Consider the following 16185-nt stretch of genomic DNA (forward strand, 5'->3'; position numbering starts at 1 on the left):
AGTTACTGCCTGGCTAAAGTTTTGTCAATTTGGCGGATGCTAGGTATTTTTCTGGAAGCTACTTGTCCTCACAGGCAATGTTTACAATCTTTTACTTTTATTGCAAATGGGGACTGTGTCATGGTTGTGAGGTATTGCAACTCCCTAAATCCGTTAATTTATCTTCCTTACACTCCTGGAACCTATACATCCCTCTGACACAACCATGGCAATCTCTCTAATTTCTGTTTCATGACCACTGTATAACCAAGCAGGGGCTTCTGCCATGCGTCTCCCCTGAGCTTCCCCTTTCTGTGCAGGTGAGCTACTGTAAAGTCCTGCTACCGACAGCCTGATGCCCCAGAGCTCTTCCCATGCTGCAGGAGAGAAAGTCCTGGCTGGGCCTCTGAAGGACAGGCCTTAAGAGAAGCCAGGGCATGGGATCAGGTTGATTTCCATGGAGCTGCGGTTCTGACTGAACAGCAGGGACATAGCCAGGAAAAGGGACAGAAATACGAACATTGGTCTGGCTTTCAAGGATGTAATAGCTAGTAAGAGCTACCTAGGTACATCTCAGTTTCATGAGAGCAGCAGCACTAAGCTCTGATTCCAGCTCTGACCCTCATGAGACTCTGTTGTCTCTTTATCTCATGGTCACAGTCCTGCCCAGCTATGTGGTAGCCCCATGCCAGCCTGATCAACAGGAGGATCCATAGATAGGAGAATCAACATAGGCACTTCTGGTGGCACTCAGCCAGGTACTTGCTACAATGTCCCCTGTTTCACTCAGGCCCAAAAGAGCCTTAATGAGCAAATCCTGTCTTTTTTTTGTCTTACAAAGGGAAAATGATTTGATTGAATAGACAAACACAAGTACCTTACATTTTGTGGAGGAAAGTAGCCAGGAAAAGGTCCGAGAATCCCAGTTTTGAGCTTCCTCCTCCAAAATTTTGCCTCAGGAGCCTGAAAAGCCTATGCAGAGTTCTCAGACTCCATAGATTATGTTCAGTTAAACTGCCACCTTTGGAAAGCAATATACTCCCTTCTGCTCTCATCAGCTGGTGCTAACATCATTTCCACTTTTCTCAGTGTTTCAGACATTTTTTCAGTAGAACCCTAGGGCAGCAAATGAGCCTTCCTTCTCAGGAGGGGGAAAGGGAATACACCCTTGCAAGTCTTTGCACAATCTGGACATTAAATCCTGGCCGCACTTCTGAGAGACGGCAACAAACTATATAAGCTGCAGTAAAACTTGCTCCTGCAATGCATTGGGACAGAGGATGAAATATCCTTGGTGATAGATTTGCCAACAGTGTACTAAAAACTGGGAGGACTGATGCAGGATTTAATATGTGGAAGATGTTCAGTATTTCAAAGTTGTTAATGTTTGCAGTTTTTAGAAATTATTATGCTTGATGTGTGCAGCAACTAAATCTTTCTTGTTGATAATCAGAGCTGATTTATCTCTTTTTAAAAATTGATCTCAAGCCATACAAGATCTTATGACTCCCAGGAGGAATTAAATAGCTCAGGCATACTCATTTAGATGAAGTTCACCCCTGACCTCTTCTTCATATCTCCAGTTCATACCTGTCCAGTTCATTTTGCCAGGAAAGCTGTTTAATCCTTCCTATTCCTCTTCTTCTCCAAACAACCCCCCACACTGAATTGAACTCACAATCACAGAACATAAATACAAATCTCAAAATTTCACCTATCAAGGAAATGGGAAATTTTTATGACAGTGGGTAGACTGCTATAGCAATGATGGACTGGACAACTGAACTGGTATATGGGTATATGGAGTGTCTCATTGCAGTTAAAGTCAAACCAAAGGCAAAGACTCAGATCCAGCTCCCCAGTAAACCTTGTATGGGCAGAAGTCCCCACTAACCGACTGGATTTATTTTTAACTAAATAATTTCAATGACCTGTATTTTTTCTGTTTTTATTATTGCTGTGTTCTTCTGCATGGCAACATTGCATGTTTGGGTTCATAATTCAGACTGCAAAATACATATCAAGGTTTGGATTTCAAACCATCTCAAGATATGCAGGTGTTCAAATTATTATATTATTGTCATTTATCCTTCCTTAAATTTTGGAGTAGCTGTAGTTGTCATCCTTAACATCTTTCACCTGTTCACATTAGATCATACTATCTGTTTAGCAAGATTAAGTTTGCTCAAGTTGTAAATTTTTGTTTCAGGTCTTAACCTTCAAGGAGATTATGAGTAGTTCTTTGCCGTACATACCTATTTCGTTTACTGACTGACTTCATACACACCACACTGGCATGGACTGGGAAGCTCTAAAGGGCATTACTGAGTGTAAATACATGTGGGGCAACTGATAGCAATGATAAATCAGAAAGGATGGAAGCATCTTACTGATACTGAATCTTACGTTCATGTTGTATGACAGAAACTGGTTTTACACCAACACTGTTGTTAGGGATTCAGCTCCTGGAAAAGCCCTAGCCAAAATACTTTTTCAGTCATATTCCTCATAAAGCAATCAAAGACAAAGATGGAGAGGGACAGATTGTAGAACCCTCTCATGGACTGTCATACAATTGTAAAATTTCTGTTACAATCCGAAATCATTATGTAGCAAACAGAGAAAACATAGGTTGAGATTGTGTCTTAGTAATTTATTTTACCCTCAAACCTCTGATTTCCTGGACATTATTTGGATGTTACTTGCGCTTCTGCTTGTCTTGAAAGTGGATTTTGTAGAAGAGTTGGCTGAAATATTCTTATTTGATTTTTTTTCCTGCTGAAATGGTCTTTTCCCAAAACTGGGAGTTTCCAAAGAGAGTTTTTACTTTTTGAAATGCTGACCTGTTAGAATGTCAGGCTTTTTGTTTATTCTTATTGACTTCTTCTTTGTTTTCTTTTATTTTAATCTTTTCTTGTCACACAGTCTATAGACTCAGCTCATGTTACTTTTTTCATAGTTTTTTTTTTTTTTCTCATTCTGCCATCCTTTATCTTCTTCCAGCTCCTTTTGATTTGGAGGTATTGAAGAATGGCAGAAAGAAACTGAAAAATGTCCCAAAATAATCCTGAACATTATCTGTATACTGCATAAGGGATTAAAAGAAAGGAAGAAGAGATGGGACAATACAAAAAAAGACATTCTCATGAAAATAAAAGGAAACAAACAGATCCAAACAGTGTCATTACCTCACTGCATAGAAACAGATCCAAATTTTTGGTTTTCACTTTAATAATTTTTTTTTCCTTAGTCTTTTTCCTGTTTCCCACTAAGATGCTATACAGTGACAAATTGCCCCATACTCTCTCCCCGTTGCACTGTGGATTTTATAGAGCTTATTTCTCTCACACGACATGCATGCATGCATGAATTTTCTTATGGACACATGTAGCATAATAAAAAAAAAGTTTTATTAAGAATAAAAAGATCTTTTTCCAAAAAGAAAGCAGTGATGGAACCTGAGACTTCCAAAAGCTTTGTTACAATGAGTATAAATCATTCATCTCTACAGAGTAGAATGTATGTATTTTGAACTACCTTGTTCAGACTTTCATCATTTGTCCTCTATCCAGCAGCATCTCAAGGCAAACTTCAAGTTTTTCCTTCTTTCAGAAACTCTTTATTCTTTGAATTTCCTTCTCAGTCTGGTGAAAGGTTCCAGGGGATAGGACTCTCCACTGTTACATAGGATCCTGCATCAAGCATTTCTCATAGGCAGTAGAGCTTAGCTATTTTCACCAATAATTTTCAAAGGCAATAATTGTCAAAGGCAATAATTTCACCAATATTTTTTCAAATGGTGAAATCAGTGTATTTGTGGATGTACAAAGGAGAGTTTTGTTTGCTGGGAACGTCAAGTAATTTGGCAAAGGTTATGTGGCAGAACGACAGTAGAGAATGTAATGTTACCCAACATGCCAGGGTGCCCCTCTACATGTCTGCCTCGGAGCTGGTTATCTAAGCGGGGTACCCTCTGCGAAATTGCAGTCCCCACTTCATTTGATGCTTTACTCATTTCACCTTTGCTTAATGTTACAGTTAACAATTTGCACCTTCTCTCTGCAATACTTCTATGTATTTAGGTGTTTGTTGAAGAAAACCCTGTTCTTGACATACCAGCTCATGTCTTTTTCATGCCTGACAGTCCCTGTTTGCCCTATCAAATTTGAAACCAGCCTTCTGTTTGCCAGACAAGCAGGCTATGTATCTTTCACAATAGTGTCCTCTGACTGATACTTGTTTTTTCGATGAATTACAGAGAGACTCCGAATCAATGCACTGCTGTGCTTCCAGCAGCCAAATGGTGTCTGGCAACATATCCAGGCTGGATTCCCAGTTGGTCATTTATGGTGACAGTTTTGATGGGTTTCACAAGGAGCATGAAGGATTGATCATTTCATTCATGCTGAAGGCTCTGAGCAATTTGAGGCAGGTCAAGTAACTCCTGAACCCACTGGGGAAGTGGTAAAGGTTTTATGTCAAACCACAAGAGGAAGATAATTGCAATGCAGAGTCCGTGAATACACTGGCCTTATGGACTGTGTTGTATTTGTGCTGCAAGACGTGTGAATAGGAGAGATTGTGCCTCCTAGTTTAGGGACTGATCCTGCAGGTTTGAGCAGATTTAAAGAACAATTGCAGTCTTGCAATATATTCTTTTTGTAATATATTCCTCTGTTAGTAAAAGAATTCAGAATTTAATTAAATAAGAGGAGCCCTAAGGTGTGAATGGCAAAGATGTATTGATAGCACAAATACGAAAAATGCAGGTGCACACACCTGAGGTACTGTGTCACAGTGAAGTCTCTGCTGTGCTTTTTCAGGTTTTGTTCCCCTGCTGTCCCATAGCATGGTGCAGGAGAGCATGTGTGCATACTGCACTCTCCTAGTGTGGTGCTAAGAAGTTTAACAGTGAATGTGAGGATGAATTAGTACCATCAGGCTAAACTAGCCCTAACAAAAGGGCACGTGCAATACATCGACAGTGCTTCATGGCTGTGCCACAAGGATCGGCAGTGGAGGTAGTCTTTTCTTTTTTGTCCCCAGTGGAAAGTTTATCATAAAGGAGACTGTAGAAAATAAAAGTTCCCTCTGTAGCAGCACTACAGGAATCTACTCTCAAGCAAACTCTCTACATTTTCTTCAACTAAAAGCTGACATCTTTAACACATTGTTAGCACTTCATGTACAAGTCAGTGGATCAGGCAGTGTGCCAGTTAACACACAAGGCTAGAGCAAAACACAGCTCAAAACAGTACTAGACTGGGTGTCTCATGACTGAGCACAGGACCATCACGAGAGCTCAGGGAGGCTGGGAAAGGTGAGGAAATGCTGATTTCCCATTGTCCAGGTTCAAGTAGCTGGACACCTCTGCTGCCAGAATTTCCATGCCACAAGCAACTTATACCTGGAATAGGAATGGAGAACTAGTTACATGCAACCTGCATACATCTGAATCAGTCCAAATTCTGCTTCTGTTCTGTATCCAAAACTGCTTCTGGCTACTATGCAAGGGCTTAAATAGTTAGGAAGTTCCTCACCCTCTACAGATTATTTGCCTTTAGCCAGTAACACTCAGTAAATCTAGCAAATCACTTTCCCAGACAGATTTTGGGTACCACGCATCATCTGAAGAATCTGAATGGAACAGTTTCACATCTCGTCCTCATGCATAAGATCACTACTTTGCACTGATGTGAAGCAGTTGCATTTCTAGGAACCAGCCCACCATTCTGATTCAAAAGATTTCCAGAGATTTTGCTTTTCATTTCCTCTTTCTGCTACATGGCAGCATGAACTCCATTAACAAGCTACTGTACCAATCCCACCCACCCACCTAGAATCAATGGGAGACACAGCAAGCAGCCCTTTCCCTCCCAGAGAAAGCCTTGCAACAGATACAAGCAGAGGTACAAGTACAACTAGGCTTAATACAACCTCAGATTCTTGGGTTTTTAGCTGCATTCACTGCTGCCATGGGCATGTATTCACTGTTGTACTCATGGGAGTTGGATTCACACTGCTGATTCTGCCAACGGAGAGAAAATGCCATGAATTTATTTTGTGGTCACTAACCTCTGCCACTCCTGCCTTTGCTCTTTAAGTAAGGCAGTTACTCTGACTGTTTTCAGTGGGAATATTAAAGTCAGAATAGACAGGCACTCACATAGAAAACTTGGAATAAAACAAACTGAAAATGAAAAACACACACTGTCCAAAAGAATAACTAATGTCCATGATCTCCTTTCTTTCCTGAGCCAACCGGTTCTTTGTTTAAGTGGTTTTGCTCCAGAACAGAGCTGGAATTGCTCCACTGATGATTTGTTTCCCCTTCTTGAAGAAAACAATCAGGTGAATTGCTTACCAAAGTAATTTTGCTGACCTGTGCAGCATTTCTCCTCTTTCCTTTGATTCCCAGCCTTTAAATCAATAAACAATTCTGTCTTAGAAAAATTAAATCTGAGCTGCTGTCATCAATGACTGAATTCCAGTGGTAAATTAACAACTCAGTCTCTTTGTCAAAAAACATATCACATGCTGAGTGAGTATGTGCCTGTCCCACCCTCTAAATCTCATTAAATCAAGTTCCCCATCCATGACCCTTGGAAGGAGGATTCTGCAGAATCTCGTAGACTTGCTTACCTTGTTCCTTAAGCAACATGCTACAACACAGCAGACACAGGAAATCATGGCAAACATGATCAGGCCAATAATTATCCATGACATGAGTCCCAGTGAAATGCAGTCTTCCTTATCTGGAGACGGGGAAGCAAAAAAAGTCATTACTGATAATTTGCATTTTCCCTCCCCTAGCGATAACTTTTCAAATTCTTTCCCCTCTTCTCTTCATATTAATAAAATAGCAAAAGTGAGCTGTGGAGAAGGATTTTCCTGAGGTGAAAAGCCACCTTGGAAAAGCGTATTCGGCAGGAAGCAGAACATTGCAGTTTTCCTGAAGGAGAGGAAAAACTGTTGGTACACAGGGCTGAAAGTGTAGACTGAAAAGAAACCAAGCCAGGCTTGAGAGCATGATGGTATTTCAGATCTGAGCAAGGCTTAAGCTTACATTCAGTGAGTACCACAGAGGATTTAAAGGGCAGCCTGGTCAAAAGAAGGGTAGACTTTGGCAGTCATGTTTGGATAGGAAGGTAAGCTGAGGGACACAAGATTACCCTTGCCCAGGTCTGGGAGAAAATATGATAGGGCATGAAACATCTGGCAATAGCTAGGAGCATCTGGCTATCTGTACAAACGGAAATGGACAGCTTTGGGAAACACTGCAGACAAAAAGGGATGTCACAGCTTGATTCTGAGAAGCTGTTTTTAGTTCAGAGAGGGCTGAGAGATAATTTGACCTAACTACATAATTGTAGGCTTAGCATTTCAGCTTCTATCTTTGTTTAGTCCTGATGTTGAGAGATAGGAAAAGATAGCAAGGGAAGGACAACAGGCAGTACCATGTTGCAACTGAACTACGTGGAGAACCAAAAAGAGGTGTGAGCAAAAACATTATTAACTCTTCCAGCTTAATATACCAAAGAGCCACTGAGTGAAAGGCAATTCAAAATTAAAGCCTGTGCAGTGAGTCTTCTGAAGTTAGTCCAAGCCCTTCTCAGTAAAAGGCCAAAAATTCTCAGCAGCTGTGTATCTCTTCTGCTCTAAGAAGATTCTAAAGCTGAAGGCCTGCTTCAGAGAGGTGAACACCATCTTCTTCACATCAGTGTGGCATCAGAGAGTTCCATATACCACTACTAGCACAGATATTTGACAGCTGATTTTTTTTTTTCCGAGGCACATGAAGATAGCTCTCAGAATGGATTTTTTTCCCCGGCTAGAAATAATCTTAACATTTACATTCAGCAGCCTGGAAAATGGACAATGGGAAATTTCTGCTGCAGGCAAAGGTGGGAGTGTGGTACTCCAGAAGATGTAGTCTAGCTAGCTTGAGTGCCACCAACAATACGCAGAGCTCAGCACGGCCTGCAAAACCTGCCCAAGAAGATGAATATGGAGAGGCCATGCTGAGCAGTCTGCCAACACAGCTCCACTGTTACCAGCCCCCTGCTAAGTAGTTTTAAGCTGTCTTGGAAATATCTGTGCAAACTCTAGTCACATTTTTCACTGCAGCAGAGCTATGCCCAATGTCTACTTATCAGTAAACTGAAGTGACAGGAGAAGAGAAATAAACTTACCTTGGATGTACAAATAGGTTTCTTTCAGCCGGCAATCTATGTAAGGAGGGGGTAAGAACATCTCCAGGCAGTAGGTATAAATGTCGATATGCTTTCTTTCCAGATTTTTAAGAATGAAAGTGGTGCTGCTATTTGAATGCTCTGTCTGGCAGTAGGTGACATTACTCTTGGGGATAACTTTCTCCTCGCTCAAATGAAGTGCACAGATCTCCTTCTTTTCATGCCCTTTGAAGAGGGTCATGCTGAACTCACTCACATTTTTGGGATTGGGGAATGTGAACTTGAAGTTTCCATTTTCAAATTCCACCATCACCTGGGGGTCAGAGACATGAGGCTGATCTGAAGACATGAAAACAATAAGTACAGTCACTCACATAGCAATGGAAAGAATCCTTAAAATGTTAAGAAACTCATTTAAACAAAGCAAGTGAACCATGTGATTGAAACTTAAGGCATGTAGGTACTCAGAATAGTCTGGCTGTGGAAAGCAGCCCAGACAATGAGATACCAGTGCATCATTCTGGTCATGTCAGACATTACTGAGAAAATAAATGAGATGAGATAAGACCTGGCTTGTTACCCGCTATAAGGCTGGAGAGGCCACTGTTAGCATTGGATCAGTGAGTTACCTGATAATGTTTAAAGGCCCCCGTGGACCAAACACTATACAGCCATATAATCCCTGCCTCAGACTGATTGTCCTATTCATAGATAAAACAAGGTGAGACAAAGATGATGATAATCATCTCTGGTTCATGGTTCCTAATCTGCACCCTAATGATGTAGCTGAAAACTTAAAATGGGATGTGAACGCAAAACTCCTACATAAGTGCCTTAACCACAAGACCTATCTTTCCCTTCTAGAGTAGATAGTGGTTTGAGGCACAACATAAAGTTTAAACCTAATTACTTAGATGGCTATAGCACCTTTATCACTAACATAATGGGAGGAGTAAAGGACAAATGTCACTGTGTGCATGCACCCACATGCAATCCAAAAAATCACATTTGACCTTCCCAAAAACTGTCTGAAAAACTCTCAAATGTTGTGCAACTCTCATTTTGCAAATTTCTTGGAGAAGAAAAAGAAAGTAAACTGACCGAGGACCTCCTGCTACCTCACAGTTTGACTTTGTAAAAGTCAGCAACCAATAGCATGGGAAAATCCCTCAGATAAAAATATGTTAAAGTGTGCTGTAAAAAAATGACAATTTTTTTCTTCAACAGCAGTATTTTCTGATCTAGAAAGGCATTTAAAACCATAAAGCAAATTATGCAAATGTGTCTTACCAATGTTTTTGCACAGTCTTGATGAGCAGCTATCAACTCCTGAAAAATACAAAATTGTTTCATGTTTAAAATTCAAGGAGAGAGATGCAGGAACAGGGGCTGAGCCATGCAATGTTAAGACGCTGAAGTTATTTTCTAATTTGTGTCATTAGCCTATCCGATCCTGTTTGTGCTACACTATAAAATCATATGATGTGATAAAAGCACGAAATGTAAAAATCAAAGTAGAAAGAAAATGCATTGAGAAAGAATTAGTATTGATCATACATATAGCATTTACAAATTCTTAAAACACCTCTGCAAAGTAATAGATGTACTTCATAAATAGAAGCTGAGAGGAAAGTAAAATTTCCCCCAAAATACTGAGGAAATCTGCCCCCAAATAAAAGAGCATACTTCTGATTTCTCATTAATCCAGAGTCTGCAATGAGCCAGCATTATACTTTGTCTCCAGACCAAAGTGCTCACTTCGGTCTATGTTCATTCTGTTTCCCTCACTGCTCAACACTGCATCAGAACATCTTCTGCACATCCAAAAAGAGTATCTGGAAGATGCTCCAATACATACAGCAAGAAAATACTCAAGCAATGCATACAGTTTTGTTCCTTTTTCAATAGGAACTTTTTCTCTTCATGATTATCAAACTATATACAGTCTGTTGTGCATAGGCAACCTCCATTACAGGAGACAGGCACATTTTTAGTAATTGTTCTGGATTTGTTTTTTAAGCCGCTGCCTCCATCACCACCCACTATGGTAATACTGAGAGTGGAATTTCCTCGCTGGGTTGGTCGCATGTACCGCTTTGAAATGGTTTGTATGTCAGTACTGGCAGCATAGCACAGCCTGACAGTGTTTCATTTGGAATTTTTCTTTTTGCAGTGCCCTAAAATTAAAGGTACAGACAGGTATGCAGACAAGTAGAAAAAAACTGTATCTGCTTTTCCCATTTTTTGGTAGCCTGTGTAAGTTCTTCACTTCAGGCTGCTTAGACTGAAATATACTCTACATCAGGATTTTATGATGGTAAGGAAATACGGAGCAAATACTTAAAGACTTTGATGCACCATCCTATTCTTGTTGTTACTGCTACATGGTAGTCTAGATCTACACAGAGTAGGTCCCCAACTGTGCCAGGTATTGCACTGATTACACAGTATAAATAATCTTTTTCCCAAGGTACCTGTTATCTTTGACATCCCATCTACATATGCACAGGAACGGAAGATTTTTCTCATTTGGGTACCTTTGTATGCTCTCAACTCTTTCCGGACGGAAGCAATCTTTTAGCATCCATGCTTTTTCCTTCTTTGAATTCTTGCTCCCCAATTACTACCATTGGCAAGGGCATTGCAATGAAGATACTCATTTAAAATATTTTTAGTGTGACACATAAGCTAATGGACTTCTGAAAGACACTTTGTGATGCTCAGTTGGGAAGCAATAGAAACTGTTATCCCTTTTTGATTGATTTACCCTCTTTCTAGTTATCACACTCTTCCTGGTTTACTGTGCACAGTCAGCACCCTTATCTAATTCAGCGACAGTTCTGATATCTGTATGTCTCTCAGGACTATTACTTAAGTGTGTGATAACAGACAAGGTATTTGGCATCTTGTACCACTGGTGTGAAGATAAGACAGACAAAACACACAGCTCGCCAGTCCACAGTGAAATAGAGCTCTAGATACGCTGAAGGCACAGATACAGAAAGTGCAAGCCCTCATAATGGTATATAGTCTGAAAAGCTGAAAGCAAAGGTCAAATAAAGAAACAGTTCTTGATGACTTGCATGTTGCATGGTGAAAGAAAACAGCTGCTATGAGAACAGCATTTGAAATAAAGGTCTTTTAAAATGCTCTGCAGTTTGATGGCCTGTAGTTTGGTAACATATACCTTTAAAGTTAGGCCCAACAGCAGACAAATTATTTAGGGAATTATTTAGGGAAGGGAAGACAAAAACAAGTGTATTGATACAGCAGAAGCTAGAGAGCATGGTGAATATGTAAACTGACCTAATACTTTTGAGAAGCATCCACCTGTAGCTGAGACCTCTACATTTGTCACTGGTCATCTGAGAGGAGAGGCAGATGCTGACTCTGTCGGGGCAGCTACAGAGCCAAGCGGTGCCATATTCCCCCAACGCCCCAGAGGAGCACGGGGCTACCCTACTCTGAGCGCTAAAGCAACAGCTTTGAATTTCGTTTCTCTGTCTCTGAGAATAGTTCAATTTTGCTGTTAGCTAATGAAATGGCCCTTTCATACCAGGTGGTTTAAAATGTTTGTCAGAGATCATGGTTTTAATCCTTGTTTTTAATGGAAAAGGGCAGAGAGATGTCATTAAGCATGTAGTTCATGTGACCTTGTGGCAAGCTGAAAGATCATTTTGTATCCTCTCAGGCCCAGAAGCCTTAACTGCCTATTTTCAAGAAAGACTCAGTAATGTATTTCTCTGAATGAGCATTTCGGTAAATGTGATGCAATTAGTATTCCTCTGAAACAAGTGACTATATAGAAGAGTGTACTTAGCATAGTATAAAAGGAGCACATTTTAAAATAAGATTAACAGTGCCTGAGATTAAAACACAAAATTGTCTACATGGATGACAAGAATGGGTGAGATCTGATATGAATTTCCAACTCACTAGCCATTCTGCATCAGCTCCTAATGTGAATGCTCTCACTGCATACTAAAAGGTGGCTTATTCCCCCCACCCTGGGCTTGATTGCTGTTCTCTTGTGCACATTTGTACCGGTTCATTCCTAGGGTAATCCTATGGACCTGTAACACTCTGTGGTTAATGGCCAGACACATTTGGGATGTCATTTGCCAAGCTACAGTCAGAATAAATGTACTTTTAGTGGGATGGGAGATAGGAAACTGGGGTTTAAACATCCAATAATATTGAGAGATTCACTGACTAAACCTCCCTAATACTACCTCAAAAAATATGTGAATAAAAGACTACATCATGGTATTGTTGAAAATGAATCTCACTGGTTCAGTAGTAAAAATGCTTAGATTTTGCTGTAAGGTTCCTTTTTGGTATTTTTCATAAAAGAGCTATTTCAATTGCATAGGAAGGTTTTGAGACAAGAGGAAACAAATCTTTCATTCGTTTCATAGCAGTGTCATACTGTGGAGTTGCGTAGAGTTGTTCCTGGCTTACCTCATGTGAAGCAGAGTGTCAAGAAAAATATTGTGGTTCAGATGTGAATCCAAGAGATGAACATGTGTATGAAAGTAACATCTTGCTATGTTAAACTATGAAAGAGTGTGTGTGTGTACATTCTGTGTATGTGTGTATTTATTGTCATGTACATTTCCATCTTGATTTCATCTTTACTGCAGTGGGAAAGCACTTTGGCAGATGTTTGGGAATTTCTGTGGTAGTGTGCCACTGAGGCCAATGGAAGGTGGGTTATTTTTGTTTTAATGGGACTGCAATTTTGAGCTTTCTGGTTGCTCTTTGGCAGACCCAAATCTATTTGCAAATATCACCAATCTATTATGCATTTTGGTCCTAACAGAAGTTTAAAAACCACTTTAGATTAATTTTAAAACTTGGGGTTTAGGGTAGGAGAATAGAATACTCCTGCTTGGTTTTCTTGCTGTTTATCTGCCCCAGCTCTCAGAAAACTAATTAGCTGATAAAAAGAACAAGCATAATTTCACTTGGGTGTGTTTGCCTCTGAAGATGAGCAAGGAGAGTGCAGACTCTGCCTTCAAAACAAACACATTTGTTTTGTTAACACTAAATGCATAATGAAACCACACACAGTTTTTTAAGTTGCTATAGCTTTGACCTTTCACGGCACTCTGAAAGATGACACTGTCAATTCAGTGTCATTAGTCATATGCCTAAAACTAACATGTTCCTATCTTTCAAGAATCAAGGATTAAGAGAGGAAAGCAGTGCTTCTGGGCAAAGCAAGTAATGGCCAGAATTACTCTAGGAAGCCATGTATAATCTGAATGATTTCTATGGTACAAATATGTTGTGAAATACGGAAACTCTTATAAAATATACCACTAACACAGCAGCCATTGTTGATAATATTTCAGACACCCTTCTAAGAAATGACCTTGATTTCCTCCTGTATTGACAACAGGAGATCTGTGGGTGAACAGTGATAATGCTTTGCAAATGTTGGCATGCAAAAGCTCATGTGCAATGTTTCATAGCAAGGGCCTCAAGTGCCATGGAATCCTACAGCTCTGTACTCCAAAATCCCATTGCCTGCGTTCCTCTACAGGCACCAGAGAGGCTCCATGCTCTTACAAACAATTTCTTTATCACAATTGGGTTATCAAATCATAATACACATATACACACACATATCACCTTCTGTGACCTATTTACATTGAAAAAAACTATCCATAGATCACAAGTAGGGCTTGCTAATCGCTAAGTCAAAAAAAACCCAAAATCTCAGAAGTTACTCTGCTTTTACTCCCAAAAATTTGCCACAGTGCTTGGCAGCACTCTCTGGAGTGCTAGCTTATTCTCTAAATGAGAGTATCATGCTAATGTGTCTTACATCAAGATGATCTGTTACAGCCCTTTTCTTTTTAGCAAGAATGATAATAATTAGTTCTTTTTATGCTGAAAGCACTGTAAGGTAAAAAACCTGAGAGATACCATTTCTTATTACAGGCAATGTCTTTCTCCTGCCATCTCCTCTCCCCAGCCCCCTGCCCAAACCTATCCTCCATATTTGAAGGAAGGGAGAAAGAAGGGAGAAATGCCGGTATCATATAGAACAATTATTTGCACCCTTAAAATTGCAGCCTATTTCTTCCCACAAGGAATGGCCTTTTAGATAGCTCCAGCCACATGTAAAAGCATGCTGGTCAAGTATACCTGCTAAATTGACCAGCTGAGAAATATTTAACAAAATTGATAGGATTTTTTGTTAGATTTAAGAATAACTTTTCAAGGAGAGAAAGAGCAGCTCATGTCCCTTTAGAGACACTGTTCACAATCCTCCTTCCCTGTGATTTCACCCATCTTTTCAATCTATCTGAAAACTCAGTATACTATCGCTGTATTAGTTAACCTTCAGAAGGGTATCTGGATTGCCTAAAGAGCTGGAAACTGGTTTTTATTTAAATGAAAGTATGAATTAAATTCTTAAATTCTGTATGAAACCTCAGGAGTACTTAAATTCTACAGGGGGACTTGAAACCTATCTTGTTTCACTAGAATTTCAGAAGCAAACGTATTCAATAGCCCTTGGCATGACCTTCAAAGGAACATGTTTAGATAGTGCTTAGTAACTGTGTGCACTAAATTTCAGGTCTTACTTATATGACACATCATACTAAATCCTTGGACAGTATATGTATGAAAAAAAAGACTCTTCTTAATCAAATATTATCTGTATTTCCATCCTGGCCCAGTAGTATGTGGGTTTCAGAGAGGCTACAGATAAATGTGAGCTCTGGTATTTTACTTTACATAGCTGTAATAAAACACTGAATCCTGTAAAACGCTACATCCATGTTTATGGCTGGAGTGAGATCAGTGCTGTCACCATGCACCTTCTCAAACACAACATTAGGAATGTTACGCTTCCTTTTAAGTCAGTCTGCTTTTCAAGCCTGCACCAAAACGATCTCATCCACTCTTGCATGCCATATACATTTTTCATAGTATAAAAATTCCCTGCCCAAACAAGAGCAGGTTTAATATCAATAACTTGGCTTCTCTTTATTAAGCCATTCACCATCATGTTGCTGTAAGACCTTATGCCCAGCAAGGGAAGCTGGCTGGAGCACTACAGTCTAAACAGCTAGAGGGTAACACTGAGCAGATGAGCTAATGAATATTAACAATGAAAACTTGTACTTTTTAGTTTCAGAGCAAATGCCCTGTGCTGGCAGGAACTCTCTTCCCACCAACTCTAGTGATATTAAAGTTGAGAGCGATCTTTTTGCAGCTGTTTCCCTTAATTACCTCTATTCCTCCCAACCCCTTGCTATCATGCCTCATTTACTGTCTCCCGTCATTGGGTGAGTTATATACCATAGAGACATCTACTGCAGGGAGAATAATCCAAAATGCTACTCACCATATAGGGCTTCAAACTGAAAGCAGAGGACACAGAAAGTTACAGCAACCGACTTCATGCTTGCCTGACACAGAGGCACCAGCCTTCTGTCTACTGTGAAGATGGGGAAGAATTCATGGGTAGAAAAGGAAGTGGTTTGTGGGCAATGGGGGAAATTATATGATGATCAGAAGGACTTTTTAATTTAACCCCTGACTACGTTATAGCTATGTCAGCATTAGCTATCGCCCACACCTGTGGAGTTTGCTGCTTTTTTTTTTCCTACCTCACGGCTTGCTGTCACAGGCAGGAAGATGAAAGATTTTCTGACATTACGTTTGATGTTCACTTCTGCAAAGACTGTTTCTGGTTAAATCTATCACGATAGAGGCTACAGTCATTTATACTACACTTCCTGCAGATGGCCCATAGTCAGCAACTGGTTCCTTAAATTAACTTACAATACATTCATATTTGCAACTGGCAACCTGGCTTCTCCCCACCAGTTTCAGCTGGTCTTATGTAACTGATGGTCTTGCTCTAATGTGGAAACCGTTCGTTAGTAGGGTAGGAGTCTCTTGTGTGTCCTGGTCCTGGAATTCATTGGAAGAATGTGTCCAAATTGCAGAAGGATACCCTCAGCCCTGTGACTTGTGAAAGCTCACTCCA

At 40.1% G+C, this 16185-nt stretch overlaps 1 protein-coding gene across 1 annotated transcript; it reads right to left on the reverse strand.

Annotated features, from left to right (window-relative positions):
* Positions 1-5917: 5917 nt before the first annotated feature.
* Positions 5918-15654, reverse strand: LOC127018700 (inducible T-cell costimulator-like). The gene is given in 6 exon segments (XM_050900446.1): positions 5918-6007; positions 6622-6734; positions 8172-8510; positions 9462-9500; positions 15538-15610; positions 15613-15654. Coding segments are annotated over 6 exon segments (696 nt in total).
* Between the last annotated feature and the right edge of the window lie 531 nt (positions 15655-16185).

This window comes from Gymnogyps californianus, chromosome 7 (genome assembly GCF_018139145.2).
Source record: "Gymnogyps californianus isolate 813 chromosome 7, ASM1813914v2, whole genome shotgun sequence".
In the NCBI taxonomy this organism is placed as follows: Eukaryota; Metazoa; Chordata; class Aves; order Accipitriformes; family Cathartidae; genus Gymnogyps; species Gymnogyps californianus.